Here is a 15999-nt window from a genome sequence, read left to right on the forward strand (position 1 = left end):
GAGGAGGAGGAGAGGGAGAGGGAGAGGGAGAGAGATGTAGGAGGATGAAGACCCAGGCAGGTATGGAGAGCAGTCATGGGTAACAACTTATATTTAGGATAGCTAATTGGGATACACCTCTAATTGTATGTGCATATTGTTATTGAGCGTTACCAAACATATAAAGCCTTTGATTAATATTTAAGCATTAGAGTCTCATTTTCTTACTGGGCTCGCGTGGATGGAGGGATGGTCTGGGCACTGCGCAGCCTTGTAAAAACAGCATGGAAGATTGGCAGAGCCATCTCCCACGCTGGCATCTCATGGGTGGCAGGGTTGGTGTTTACGTCTGGCCGTTTCTAGCTGCAGTGCGCACGTGGCCTCTGGCTCCAGAACATGGCGGCTGAGCTAGGCAGAGCCATTGCAGCTTAGATCATCAGGTTGACCAGCAGCCGCCATTTTAAAGAATTACTTTAACAGTTACTCATGCAGTCATTTTCATATTTCTAAGTCTACACACTTAATCTTAGTCTCTAATATTCCCAAAGATGGACGATGAACAGCCAGAAGTGAATTACCATAAAGATCTAATAATGGTATGAAACAGCAAAAAAGTGAGCCATGGTTAGATAGTCAGTGGCATTATTTCTTACCCACACCTCTCAGCCCAGGATCCGAATTCTCTTTGTTAAGAGTGAGTGTACTGGGGCTGGAGAGCTCAGCCACTAAAGGTTAGGCTCACAACCAAAACTATAAGAAAGAATGGACTATAAGCACTGGAGAGTCATCCACAGCACCGCAACAGTAGTGTGAGCTTTCCTCCTTGACTGGAAGTAATCAGTGACTAAAGGAGAGCGGAAAAGGGGATAAGTACTTCCTCAGTGTTGGGCTCTTCCCAAAGCCAAGTTAGAGATGTCTAAAGGCATCCCATGAAGTTTACCTGTGTACGGAGCAGGTGTCCTGGAGGCCACAAAGTCTTACACTCTGTCCAGGTGTCTGTACCACGCAGCCTCCATCCCTACCTCCCTCACTAGGCCTGGCTCAGAAACCCCAGAGCTGAGTAAATGCTTCAAAGGGAAGAACTGAGACAGAGTGAGGAAGTGGGCTCTGTGAGAACTGCCACAATAGGCAAACTCTGGTTGTGCGGTCTGGCCTCAGCCCCTGACGTGGTTGTGACAGGTGCTTCTGAGTGAGAAGCCAGGTGGTCTCATCCACCACTGCCTAGAGTGATGCTCACAAACAGTTGTTTTCATAAAAGCTTCATACATGGTGTCACAGTGTGACACAGCCTTGGCTGTTTATCTTCTGTGTCTGTTAGTCCGGGTTTCCCTCACCTGAGCTTGTCTCAACTTTCCAACAGATGCCTGTGCAAAACAGAGTTTGGATCTAATGGTGGTGTGCTCCTGAAATGGCATACTCATCCCAACTCTGACAGAATTGCGTTTTGAATTTCTATGTACACTGAAGCAAAAGGGCCTTTACTCATCTAGGTAGATGGAGTGTGTGTATGTGTGTGTGTGTGTGTGTGTGTGTGTGTGTGTGTGTGTGTGTAAGACAAGTGCCAGTTTCTCCTCTTGCCTTTTTTCTGCTGTCCTGGCTCTTGGACTCCAGGCTTCATGTCTGTCACATAAGCACTGTACTCTGCTTTCCTTGATCTCGTACCTTATCTTCCTTTCCCTCTTCTTCTTTATTCCCCATATTCTTTCTTCCTTCCCTCCCTTCTTCTCTCCTTTCCTCACTTCCTTCCCTCCTTCCTTCTGGCTTTCCTTCTTTCTTTCCTTTCTTGGACAGAGTCTCACTGTATAACTGTCCAGGGGCTGAACTTGTCACACTTTTGCCTCAGTCTCCAGGTGTTGGGGGTCACAGGTTTATCCCTGGAAAGTGCAGGCTCTTCCACATGTTAGAGCTTCCCTGGGCAGAGCTGGGGATGAGACGAATAGAGAAAGGAATCCTTCCACAGCTAACTTTCTCTCCATCTTTATTCTTGCTAAAGTGTCACATCATAAGTGTTGGCATTTTGTCTAAGCTCTGCCCACAGTTACATGGCAGCAGCCAGGTATGCCTGACTCACTATAAAAGGGGCTGCTTGCGCCCTCCTCTCTCTCTCTCTCTCTCTCTTGCTCTTGCCTTCCTCCCCCTGCTCTGTCCTCTTATCCCTTCTCCCCTCTCTCTCCATGTGCTCATGGCTGGCCTCTACTTCTCTACTCCTCCTCTCTTCCCTTCCCTTCCCTTCCCTTCCCTTCCCTTCCCTTCCCTTCCCTTCCCTTCCCTTCCCTTCCCTTCCCTTCCCTTCCCTTCCCTCTCCCTCTCTCCCTCACTCTCTCTTTCCCTCTCCTTCTCTCCCTCTCCCTCTCTCCTTCCCTCCCTCTCCCTCTCTCTTTCCTCTCCTTCCCTTCCTCTCCTTCTCTCCCTTTCCTTCTCTCCTTCTTCCTCTCCCTCTCCCTCTGCCCCCCCTCTTTTTCTCTGTCTCTATTACCCTCTCAACTCCCCTCCCCATGCCATGAATGAACTCTATTTTATACTATACCGTCCATGTGGCTGGTCCTTCAGGGGGAAGAGATGCCTCAGCATGGGCCCACAGAGGCACCCCCTTACCCACACCTCACCACACATTCACCAAACATAACCCCTCTCTCTTTTTCTTTTTATAAACACATCAATAAATGCCCAAGTAACTGTCATACATGAGCATAATAGAATTTATAAACTCTCCACTTTTCTGTAGATTGATAAATATAGCATAGCACCATTTCTCTTTGGAGACATCCCAGGAGGGCTTCTTCCTCAGATACAGTGAAGTCCTACTGGGAACCTAAGTCTGGGGAACAAACTTGGACTTCATCAGGAATCAGGAAATGGCCAATGTGTGTCTGTAACTGGGTCATCATTGTCTTTGGCCCATGTAGAGCTAGACTCTGCCTGTTTCCTCAGTGAGGCCAACACCCAACAGCCATCTGTGGAACTGCCTGAAGCCCAGGTCCCTAAGCAGGAGGCCCCACAGATCACATGGTCTGAGTGCAAGTCCACAGAATCATGGAGCATTGGCAGTGGAAAAACTCAGAGACTTCCAGAGACTTGTCATTAAAAGAGGACATGAAAAAAAAAAAAAAAAGAAAAGCAGATGCAAAGGCTGGGGTGAGGGTAACATCAAAGGAATTGTTTTAATGAGCGAATACATTGTAAGGTCAGAATCATAGTCTGATGTTTTCCAAAGCCCCATCTGTATGTTATACAATGTGCAGGATCTTTTCAAACCTCAGTCTGGAGAGATTTTCTTTATACATTTGGTTACCGGTTACTGATATCCAGAGGGAACTTCTGGAACTGACCAGCTCTTGAGAGCTATGTGTAAATTTATACAGCGTCCCATCCCCACCCATTTCTGAACCAATCCACACTTATAAGGCTGGTGAAGCCCCTCCCTCTTCTTGCTTTGTCTCCTCTGCTGCACAGTCTCATGGATGAACTCTCTGCTCCTGTGTCTGCTCTTTGTGCTTTTAAGGTGCCCTCCGCCTCCTTAAGTTCTGAAGCTCCCAGGCCTGTTTGCTAACCTTATGCTCGCCCACAGTCACAGTCATCGCCAGGCCATCTGTAGCTCTTTCCATGACATCTTGGGGTCTCTCTCTGCCTAGAGCACAGACCAACCAGATTTTGGCTCCATGCACAATACAGCTGTCTGCACAATGCTATGACAAGTCCCTGCACCCAACTGTACTGGAGTTCTTTTAGACGTAAAGTCTCTCTAGTTCAGAAGTCATTCTTGTGCTGGTATTAGGAGGTGGTCAATGAACTACCTGGACCCCCTGGGTGAAGTCATTAGGGGGGTCACTGTTCCTTAAACATAGCTGTGACCTACCAGACCGAAAGTCTATGGAACCCCTAATCCTGCTAACACCCAAGATTTTGACTTCCAGCTATGACATGGCTGCTGCACTCCTGAAATCAGAGCAGCTTTGATTATCTGCAGAAGATGCTGGGGTTTGGCACTCTGTATAAAAATGCTAAATTCTGTACCCCAACATCTGCTTGCCCCCAGATGAGACAATTCTCTTTATTGTGTAAACCTTGCTCCCCAATTTAAAGTTAATTGGATAATAGAAGACTAGAGCCTAATATTGGGCAGGAGACAGAGAAAGCAGGACTTGAGGATCCAGTGAGGGGTCGAAGGGAAGACAAGGAGGAAAAGAAGGGAGATGGAGAGAAGAGGAGGCCAGTGTGAAAGGAGATGGACCATGAGCATGTGGCCAGGAAAAGTGTACCCTGAGGACAGGCTGACAGAGCAGAAATAACTCAGGGGAGACTCAAACAGCAAGTGGCAAGGGACACACGGCTGGGATGGAAGTTGGAGTAGCTCACAACCTGCCCAATCTAGGTTACAGCTTATAAATAAAATACCAGGATTCTGTGTCTTTTATACAAGCTAGCTAGAATAAATAATTCGTTTCCAAAAAGATCTGCATAAAATTTAGACTGCTGGCACCCACTGTTGTACCGGTATGCCTTGTTTAAGGTAGCTGCTGTAGGCTGCAGGATTTGTAACCTTTCTCCTCTGGTATCATGCTGAGGGTGGCTTCTTTATTATCTTAATAAAAGACCTCCTTGGTTGGTTCAGGAATTACTTTAGTGTCTGTACTTAGTCTCTTCCTCCCTTCCTTCCTTCCTTCCTTCCTTCCTTCCTTCCTCCCTCCCTCCCTCCTTTCCTTTTTTTCTTTTTCATTAATTATTTATTTATTTTACATCCTGATCACCCCCTCCCTCCTGTCCTCTTTGATCCATCCTCCAAACCTCCTTCACAAGTAGCCCCTCCTTGGAGAAGGGAGTTCCCCCATGGGTATCAACCTGTCCTGGCACATCAAGTCACAGCAGGACTCATCAAATCCTCTCCCACCAGGTGTCTGTACTTAGTCTCTTCATTTCTTCTGCTGATATAACTCTGCTCCCTAGGGTTTCTGTTTAGTGGCTACTCCATTTGTTTTGTAGGAAGCTAAAGAAACTCTTTCGGAAGCTGAAAGATGAGACAGAACCTGGAGAAAGTGACCCTGACCACTCAAAACATCCAGAGCAGTGGGACCTGGACTACAGCTTAGAGCCTTACACTGGACTGACTCCGGAGTACATGGAAATGAGTAAGAGCCCATCTTTCTTCCTCTGATGGCAGGTTCGGAGAGGGTGTGGGAGGAGCTGGGGACGGACTGGGCAGCCTCAGATACTCACTGCCTTTTCAGGGGCTCACAATCCCAGGATTGTGTGTCTCTTCTTCTCTTCTATTAATCAGATGCTTGCTCTCTCTAGTTCTTTCCTGCAGTTTCTATCCTCTACCACTCTAAAAGGGAAACAGTGAAATCTGTGATTTAAGAATGCAGTTCCCATACAGGAAGATTAAAGCAGTCCTGTGACACTTGAGCTGGGACCTATATAAAGGAGAACACAGGAAAAGCCCGCGGTGCTTAGGAGGGAGCTGGGTATAATGACACCTTTTCCACAGAGGTTGAGGGTGTTTAATGGGGTGAAAGGAAAATCCTAGCAGTAAAGCATCTGGTTGTTTTTCTTAATTGAGGAGGGCAGAAGTGTGGGTCAGTGCAGGCTGATAAAAACCCCGATCGGTTCACATATGGCTTAGAAGCCAGGAGTTTCTCATGTGTGTTTTCTAGCTTAAATCAGCTGCCTTCAACTCTTGGCCATGGCAGAATAACCCGTTTTCTATTGGGATGGATAATTGGTAGTCTCTGTCACTTGGAACTAACAAATTAATAGCACAGGATACCACAGACCAAGAGCTACAGGCCACAGAGGTTTGTCTTCCAGTCTGGCTCCTAGTCAAATGCTCTAATACGGTAGACACTTTATGTCCTCGTGAAGTATGTTTCATCATACACTTGCTCAAATATTAATAGTTGTTTAAAAATGTGTTTATCATCTGATTATTTGTTCATTTTGACACATCACTTTCTGAAAGGAGTAGACCAGTCTACCAAGCTGCAAGAGGTATGGGGAAATACTCGTTCACTGAGTACAAACCCCTTAGTACCCTGGAATCATGTGATATAGGAGAATTACCAATGCATAATAAACCCAGCAGCCCTGTTGTGCCCTGAAATTCCAACCTCTTGGGCCAAATGTTCATTCCTAGCTTTGCTTGATGTAATGCTCCTTCAATGAACAGGGAAGTCTTCCGGGCTAATCCCACTTGCTCTTGGGTGGCAAAATTATCTATGTGCGTCTCTGCTTTGGCATTATGTTAGATACCCACACTAATGGCATCTTACTGAGTCATTGCTCCCAGATCTGTCAGCAGACCCAACCTATTAGGTTCTAAAGAGCAGTGAGGAGGGGCTAAGACTCATTCATCTTCAGATTCCCCCAGAGCCCATCATATTTCCTGGCATAACGGGTACTCAGTGTATATAATAAACAGATTAGTGCCTGGCTGAAGGACTTAATGAGCATACTTGCTAATTGCTGAGGGATTTTTATTAACATAAAGAAGTTCAGAAGTTCGCTGTGCTAACTTTAAGAGGCAAGTGAAACTTCATTTTTAAATGTGGGTTTGGTGGAAAGTGGGCAAGGATTCTTTGCTACAATTCCCTTTTCTACATATAAGGATGAATTACAGACATAGGTTTCCTATGGTTTCATCAGCGATAAGAGCAAAGCACACTCTGAGGAAGAATGCTGACAAGTGCCAACAGCCTCATGAGGTCATGAGTAACTGTTGTTGACAAGGAAAAGCAATTTATATTAGCAGTTTTGGGGATGGGGAGAAATCTGTTACAGACCTGTAATTAGTGGAGAATTCTGAAGATTGACAAGTTCCCACCTCACACGAGGAGACGGAGAGGAATAATTGTAAAATCTTGGTCATTACTAGGACAATGTCTTCACCAGTTCAGAATGGCATTGGTATTGATGGAATTAACAACTCTATTGATACTAAAATAGTCTTGCTTGGAAGAATACATGAAGCCTGTTTCTGCCATTTTGCTAAGTATGTCAATCATTTCAGAGGCATTATAGTATATAAATACTTTATATAATATATATATATATATTATATATAAATATATATTCAACTATATATATACATATACATATACACATATATATATGTATATATTAAACTATATAGATATATTGTTGTCTGAGTTGTGTCCTGTTTTATTCTGGCCTGTCTTCCTTATGAGAAAGATCATTCTATACACAATCAGAAAAAGGACTGCAGAATAAACTCCATCAAACTTTGTCAAGCAACATAGAGAATGTTCTGGAGTCAAGCTGTGGGACTTCCAATCTTAACTGTGCCACCTGCTAGCTACATACATGACTCTGGGCACAATGCTTAACATCAGCAGGCCTAACTTTCCCATCTGAAGGGTTTGGTGATGCTACCTACTTCCTGGCGATATGGAGGGAATCAGATTTCTCTGTGGTGATCTCACCTATCTCCTGGCGATATGAAAGGAATCAGAGTTCTCATGTCCTGAAACGAAGAAAGGAGCATAGAGCAGAAACAGACATAATTCATTTTTAAAAGATACACTTCCAAGAGAGGCACGAGGCCAGAGCAGAGCAAAGGTTTAGTTTAGTAATTCAGTTGAATTTAGTAACCCAAATGGTATCAGAGGCACCAAGGGTGGGAGTGAATCATTTGCATAATGAAAGCTCTGGCTCATTTGCATAATATGGACTTTTCCATCGGCACTGGGTTCCTTTACAGGTACTTCTACATGATGCAATTTCATGCGTTACATGTCTCATTAGCATCTGAAACCTCCCAGGTTGTATTTATTTTAGTGTTAAAATGATCTCGGGTCACTTTTAGATAGTCTGGAGTGCCTTTGCTTCAGAGCCAGTGGCCAGTAGTTTCCCAGCTTTCCCCTTTGCCAACAGATTTTTTTATGCTAATTGTGCAGCCTGTGTTTGCAGCCCCCACTTTCCTGCCTCACTGGGATCTTGCTGAGAATAAGGTGAGGAATTAAACAATGATACTTGTTGACATAGCCCCTCAATAAACCTTCCCCATGATTGTTACTGTCAGGAGTCCAATTTCTCTCAAATGGAGAAGGTTTTTTTAACGAAAAATTACAAGGAGCTGTAGATGGGGCAGGAAAGGCTTTAAAAAATGTTATATTCAGAGTGTGAGGCAGATCTGAGGACTTCACTCAGAAGCCTGACTAAACACTCTAGATGCTATTCTCTGGCCAGTCTCTCTACTTGTCTGGAATCTCTTGATATGCTCTCCTTGACTGTTTCTTCAAATCCCATAGCTTCTGTTTTCCTAGTCATCAAAGACAGGACCACTATTCTTTTCCAACTGAGTAGTCAGTTACCTGCTCCCGATTTCTCCCATCTTCTCCAACTGCAACCCAAATGTTGAGGTTCTGAGGCCATTGCTGTGGAGCTAAAATGAATTTCTTCAGCATTTAAAGACTATGAGAGGAAATCTTAGTATTCCTAGTCCCAAACTTAAATCCTGTTAAGCTCTAAGAAGGCAGTGCAGGGGTTCTCTGACCTCAGACACCAGGGCTTCATAGCCTTGCACCCACATCTGAATTGTCTTATGATGTTACATTTGTACTCCTGGGCTTAGTGGGAGTAGTCATGAACTGGCCTACCACCTTACTCAGAAAGCATTAGTAATGTGGCCACAGGCACAAAAGGCAAAGCCCAGGCTCAGGCTGTCCCAGTAGGGTAGGTTTGGTTCCCCATCCTTCAGTGACAATTAAAATCATAGAAACAGTAAAAAGAAGAAAGAAACTGTGATGGTTTGAATATGCTTGGCCCAGGGAGTGGCAGGCACTATTAGGAAGTGTGGTCCTATTGGGGTAGGTGTGGCCTTGTTGGAGTAGGTGTGTCACGTGGGAGTGGGCTTTAAGACTCTCATCCTAGAAGTCAGTCTTCTACTAGGAGCCTTCAGAACAAGAAGTAGAACTCTCAGCTCCTCTAGCCCCATGTCTGCCTGGATGCTGCCATGTTCCCACCTTGATGATAATGGACTGAATCTCTGAACCTGTAAGCCAGCCCCAATTAAATGTCCTTTATAAGAGTTGCCTTGGTCATGGTGTCTGTTCACAGCAGTAAAACCCTAACTAAGACAGGAGCCTTACTCAGTATGACCGCGCTGAGAAGAGAAACAGAAGGTCCAATTAGAAGAGTTAGGCTCAGAACCTAGACCTTGGCCTCCCTGTTGGGAGTACACCATGACAGAAACATTGATAAAACAAACATGTCTGTGTCTTTCTGTCATGTCAGACTTCGTTAAACTGAATCATAATACGTTCAAAAAGTATAGTAGTTTTCATAGCAGCAGCCTGCGGAATGTCCCATTTTCTTTGGTAACCCTAGGCAGGGGAAACATAGGTTCTCTTTATTATAATATTTTTTAAAAGTGTTAATGTTTGTATATGTATGTTTATGAGTTTGTGTTTGTGGCTGTGCTTATGCCATGACATGTGTGTAGCATCAAAGGGCATGCTCAGTTTGGGTTCTTGTCTTCCTCCATGCTTTTGAGGCAGGGTCTCTCTTGTTCCTTGTTGCAATGCTGAATATTCCAGGTTGACTTGCCCATAAGCATTAGGGGATTCTCCTGTCTCCACCTCTCCTCTCACTTTTCTAAGAGTGCTTAGATTTCAGGCATACACCACCAACTGTGGCTTTTAAGTGGTTTCTGGAGATCTAAACTCAGACAGACAGACAAACTTGCTCAGCAACCAGTCTTACCAACTGAGTCATCTGCCCATTCCTTAATCTAATCTTAATTGCAAATATTAACACTCAGATCACATATGACACTAGTACAGTTAAAACTATGAACATGTATGCATGTGTGTGTGTGTATGTGTGTAGGCTGAAGAATGACTGTAAAAGGCTAAGAGGCCACAGAAGGGTTCAGGAAGTTTCAGAAGCCCAAAGAGGTAGGGGAGTTGGCAGAAATATGTCAAGTCTGTATTTATAATATTGTAAACCAAGCACAGCTGTAGGGAAGAAGCTGGAGAAATGTCAGTAGCTGTAAGTCAGGCAACTATCAGGTCACAGGGTTGAGATCTAAGCTATGGAGCAGAATCCAGTTGTAGAGAGGCAAAGGTGGAACCAGGTTTAGAAAGATGAAGAGGATAATGCTCAGATGGCAGTTGAATGGGCCACACTAATATCAGGGCCTAGCTTAGCTAAAGCTTCTGGGTAAAAAAGGAGTTTTCTGTATACACATACTGGTGATCAGGCGATAGATCAGTGGGGGCTGCTGACCTCACAACATGAAGTGTCCCCCTTTTCTGGGGTCCAGTTAAGAGAATTAAAGACTTTTCCTTGGTGTATTGTATCTAAGTTTTCCCAGGTGTGGCTTTAAAATACCCTTGCTCTCTTACAGTCTCAACACATGCTGATACGAGTATAGTGTAGTACTGTTTCTGCTCCCAGGAGTAAGTCTTCATCAGTCTGTACTTCATGGACGGTGCTGCGCCGATAGTATAATCCACATGTCCACCTGAGTGCTGCAGCATCCTTCATCCTCAAATTGGAGTCAAAAGTTGGTTGTAAAAATGGAGTCTCTCAGTGCAGGGCACAGTTTGGAAAACTACTGTTTTATACAATATGGAGTCACTGAAAGCAGAGAACAGTCTGATCTCAACATGTCAAAACTAGGCTTAACTGCTTATCTAGTTAAATGCACAGTAACACTGAAAAGCAGAAAAAACAAAGACGTATTCAAAGTGACCACAATGAGGAAAACAACAAAGAGATCCAAGGACACATACCCAACTCCCGAGCCTTAAGATGGTAGGATCAATTGTTCAGTTGTTAATCTGTTACTACTTGAAGGTGCGACCTTGTCCTCATGGGTTGTTGTCTTATGCAGATGTATGGTTTGTCCCACCAGGTTTTGTTTTTCCTAGAGTCCAGGGTGACTCAAGAAGAAAGGCTAAAGACAATATGTTAACTCTCTAACTTCAGCCAAAGTCCAGGCTCAAATCGAAGACAGAGATGTGAAGCTTTCTGCCTGCTTTTGGTTCCTTTCTGGACCCAAGTGCAGAATCAATGCTTGTTAGCAAAAGCAGCTTGGCACCTGCTAATCAACTTCCCTCCCCTCCAATTTGGCACCAGTGTTATTCAGGAGAGAGGCCCAACAGGATCCTGGGACCTTTCTTATTAGGAGACTGTGCTCTTTTGAGTTCTTGCTGAAGCCTTCTCCTTCTCTTCTTGTATTCCTGCACACACAGCCTGCCTCAATCCCTTCTCTTGCATTACTGCACACAGCCTGCCTTGTCTCCCCATTTCCTTTCCTGCTCCTTCTCATAGCTCCTTTCTCAATGTTTAGAACAGCTTTTCTCGCATGCAAGCAATATATCTTCTTAAGATCCTTCAGTGCTACTGCCTTCCCCTAGGGTAGCACACAAAGGCACACATGAGCTCGCTCTCTCCTCCGGATGTGTTTTCAGAAGGGCAGGCTTAAATGTTGGGGTCACTCATACTACAGCTGCACCTGCTTGTACTCGCCTAGCCCACCTGTCCACAGGCTCTGGCAGAACTGTTTGGACTCAGACATGTTTGCTCTTGGACACATTTTCTGATTCTTCATGCCCCACCTCCTGTAAGGTCATCTCCTGTGCATGTCCTTCACCTGTGCCCTTTGGAAGACATGATTACTTTGTGAGTAAGACCTGTGTCTTAGTCTCCTACTCAGCCCCCTGAGCACAGGTCCTGGAAGGTAGACAGAAAAGCTCAACAGAATCTCGAATGAAGAGCTCTGCTCCCCTCCTTCCTGCAGTGGTGGAGAAGCAGAGCCCTATTCCTCATCTCAAGATACACAGGTCTCTTTCTTTCCCATGGGCATATTCAGGTATTTCTTTATCTGAATCTTCAGCTTCTGAAATAATTGTAATCCATGCTTATTATCAGGGTTTCTCTCAAAGAAAAGTTGCCTCCAGTTCTAGTTTTCCCCATCCTTTGGGGGATTGAGTTCTTAGAAGTGAAAAGAGAACGGAAGTCTGACCAGGCTTTCACAGCAACCTCAACCTTAAAGCTTTGCTTTGAACTCCAAGACTCATCTTCCCAAGGCTGGTACCTGCTGATGGCCTCCGGCCAGCTTGAGGGCAGTGTTGTGATGTCAAGCTACAATGTTAACAGATGTGGCCTCTTGGGTACCCTGAAGCTTCAGAAGACACACACAGAGAGCCCATCAAGCAGACACTGACCATGAAACCCTCTCTACCATAGGGAAAAACTCCAGTCTCTGGCTCTTCAAGAGAGACCAGGGCTTTCAATCACTCAGAGATGTGTGATGGAGAAATGTCTTTTGTTATAGGGTTTATAGGGTTAAACCCGGGGTTTGACAGTCTCAACAGGCTTGGCCACCAGTTCCCAATGTGCCCATCAAAGAGACAAATAAAAGAGAACAGAGAAGGGGGACTCACGTAATATGGCCACCCTGGGAATTCAAATGAGTAAAAGAGTCCAGTGACCCTGAACCCCCACCCCATCCATCTTTAGAGTGCTGACATGAGGTTTAGGCTTAAATGGAGGGCGATATGTATACACAGTTAGGCAGACTTGATCAAAGCATGGTTCCACCTGTCCTTGGTCAGCCCATCATTATTGTTCAGGTCAGAACTGTATGAACTCCCTTGCTGGGAGGTCAGTTCTTTCTCCGGTTGGCACCAGGGGTTCCACTTATATCTTTTTACTAGAATGTGATGCCTAGGGAAAGTTCTACTTCTTTGGGATCTGTGGTCTCAACAGTCTGATAGTCACGGGGAGGGATCCAAGGGCTTCCCTTAGAACATATCCTCTCTTGCCAGGGTGGCTATTCTCTCTTCACTTGTTTTCCTCTTATAATTCATTGGCTACTCATCAGATATCCTTGGGTTATAGGAACTACCTACTTGACCCAACCCAGGTGGCTTATCTCCCAGTTACCAACCCATGTGTGTTTTGAGACTTCCTATGAGACAGCAAAGATCCCCAAAGCAGTGCCAAAGGAAGCGTTTCCAAGCTAGTCTTCAGGGTGGCTTAGTTCCCTCGAGAGCTTGAGTCATCTGTCTCACTGTCCTCTAGTGTCCATGTCTGTCACTTCCAGGTCCCTACTCTTTGTTCGTACTTGTTCTCTCCAGACCCACACCTGGTACATCTATTGTGTCTGCATTGTTTTTCCCTGTGGAATGTCTTTGGAGGCCACTTCCACTGCACATCTTGGCTTCCTGGAGCTTTTTTTATCCTACAGCCTCAACACAACTTCCTGGATGGGCTCGCCACCACTGCTTGTCTTTTGGTTCTTGGATCCTGTCGCTCTTGCTCAAGGGCACACCTAGCTCTCCACTCTTTCTCTGGCTAACATTGCACATTCCTTTTGCTCTGGAATTCCCCAAGTCTTTTCAGTCATGCATGTAAAGCCAGTTCTATGTGTCTGGCTCCTTGAAGTGTCTTTCCTTTCATCTTTTAGGCCCTTACCCTGCAGGATTTTTGAGGCACTGCTTCCTAAACTCTAGGTTCCCAACAGTAAGAAAGTCATGAGGCTTTATAAGAACAAGGCTTCCTTGATTTACAGAGTGTTGCCCAGAGCCTCTCACAGAGTGAGTACTGAGAACATTCTAGACAACCCTGTAAGGGAGTCTCTGTGCAAGTGAGGGTATCCATTTATGTCCTTGTCTGCTCTATGCTGCAGGCACCTAATGTGGCAGGAACATTGCTTGCTGGTCAGCCCTCAAGTATTTATGGGCTGATAATCCAGTGGGTGGATTATCAAGAGTGTATTATTCTTGTTTCTCCTTTTTTACCTCCTCTTCCTCTTCCTCCTCCTCCTCCTTCTCCTCCTTATCTTCTTTTTTCTCTTCTTCTTTCTTTTATAGTCCCCCATCCTCTGCTTCACTTCTGCCTGCTCCCCTCCCCCACCTTAGGCTATTATTCCTTCCTTCTCAGAGTAAGCCAGGGAAATAAGAGAAGGTGTAACATGAGCCCATCCATGTGCTCCTAGCTCTTATGTGGCAGCTCTGGGAAACAACTAGACAGACATCTCAACCTCCTAGGAAGTAATAGTTTCTGCCGTTCCTCTGGATGGCTTATAAACCTGGTGACAGAGTCATCAGTCTTTTACCTCTGATTCTTCCTCACTCTTGTCCTCAAAGCAAAGTCTGTCATCTCTTGAGTCTTTCTCTGATCACTGTAAGGCCCATGCATAGTGCCTTTGTGCATTCCCAGACTGCCTTGTGTGTCTGCAGTGAAGATCTACTTCTGACTCTAGCTAGGAGTATAGCTTTGAGCTTGCCATTGCTCTGGGCCTTTCTTCCACTGTCAAACGGGGAGCTAAACCAGAGGATTCGGTTTTTCGGGGATGTGATAAGACCCATTTGTCATCTATGGTCAAACCCGATGGTGTCAGAAGTGTTGTGTAACTAACATTTGGGGGATAGGATAAACCAAGTTGCTGTGCCCATCTTTTCTGAGATTGTAGTGTGGCACCCAGCAACAGCAATAAAAGTTTCTGAGTTCACCTGTGGAAGTAAATGCCACTTTCATGCTTCTTGTGAGAGAGTGTTCTAAGTACCATAAAGAGTTTCAAACGTCTGGGCTGTGACCCCAGGTTCCTTTCTGAGTCTCGTATCTTCCTTTATGTATAACTGCTAAACTGCGCACCTCAACCCCAAGATGCCGAGGGCTACCTGAGCTGCTTAAAGTCACCCCAGTGGCTCACTGATGGCTGAGCCTAGAACCATCTATCCTGACCATTCTACAAGAGGTTTTGATAAGGCCTGGGTAGGAAGTTTGACTCTGGGAGAGACAGGGGAGTGAGCTTTCTTTTCTTCCTTCCTTCTCAACTGGCTAAGCCTCCCCAATTCCAGAAGGCCACTTGTCTTGAACTTTGAACAAAAATGAGCAATGAAACCAAAGCTGCCCACTCCCACTGGTGTGTCTGACACGGTGATCCTGGGCCTTGCTCTCAGCTGTCAGTTTCCTTCCCAAGATCCCCAGGACCACCCATGCAGACAGAAAGTGTGCAGAGCCCACTACAGCCTGTCTGTTGTAATGGCAAGGCAGGTCATCAGTGGGGGGTGGCAGCATGGAGAGATGTATTATATTTACATTTTTCTAAATTGAGATGGAAGCCTGAGGCTGCAGGGGCCCAGCAGCTCCAGGGGAGGGGCCTGAGGTGAAGGGGAAGCTGAAGTGGAGGCTGGAACTCCTTCTGAGGAGGAGGGAGCTTCCTCTGGGCAGTGGTGGGTGTGGGGATGGGCTGGCTCCAGACAAAGGGAAACCTGAGAGTGAGGGATTACTGGAAAACCTGTGTGGGGAGCAACCACGCTTTCAAGGGAATCTCCGATATCAAACCCTCTTCCTGAAGAGCTTACTAAGAAAGACTTCAATGGTAGCTTCCCCTCCCCCATCTCTGAAGGGAGAGAGAAAGCTGGCCCAAGAGCAGGACAAAGCATTAATCACCACTGTCCCCAGCCCCAAAAGGAGGCTTCAAAGCTCTTTTACCACAGGCCTCTCACAGCCCAGTTATGGACTCCCCCTAAGGGCCCTATGAGGAGAAATTCCTCCTCTGCTGGAAGAACTGCAAGCTAAGTTCTCCAAACACTTGAAGCCAATAGACTTTCCCTTATAGAGCAGTACATGGCAGGAAAAAAAGTCACTCCAAATTTAATCCTGTATATGACAGGACAAGATCCAGAAGAAATCCTTGATAAAACTGATAAAATTGCTATTTTATCCTGATAAGTAAGGAATAGCACTGTGAGAACACAAGGCCTGTATTCATGGGAGAAGCTTCTTAGGAATAGAATAGACACAGTAAACACAGAAGAGTGTTTGCTAGTGAAGGAGAAAGATAATGAATGAAAGCCAAATGGTTCTCACACCCCACAGACATCACCTTCTGCAGAGGCTCTCAGGTCCCTTGACTGTATAGACTCATCTGGGATGGCCCGTCCCACCCAGAGGTGCAGAATCTCCTTATCCATGATGCACAGGCACCAGGAATGCTCTCATTCCTGAGTAAATGGCCTACCGCAGTTGTGGTTTGAATTTGGAATG

General features: G+C 45.4%; 1 protein-coding gene across 4 annotated transcripts in view; it reads left to right on the forward strand.

Annotated features, from left to right (window-relative positions):
* The window catches only part of Ano2 (anoctamin 2), a 341107-nt gene that overhangs the window by 295847 nt on the left and 29261 nt on the right, over positions 1-15999 (forward strand). For all 4 annotated transcript variants that reach the window (XM_028754440.1, XM_028754441.1, XM_028754443.1 and 1 more), the window contains one exon: positions 4960-5105. In XM_028754440.1, the coding sequence (XP_028610273.1) occupies positions 4960-5105 (146 nt within the window). The remainder of the gene's footprint in view (positions 1-4959; positions 5106-15999) is intronic.

This window comes from Grammomys surdaster, unplaced genomic scaffold (assembly GCF_004785775.1).
Source record: "Grammomys surdaster isolate TR1022 unplaced genomic scaffold, NIH_TR_1.0 126013, whole genome shotgun sequence".
Lineage (NCBI taxonomy): Eukaryota > Metazoa > Chordata > Mammalia > Rodentia > Muridae > Grammomys > Grammomys surdaster.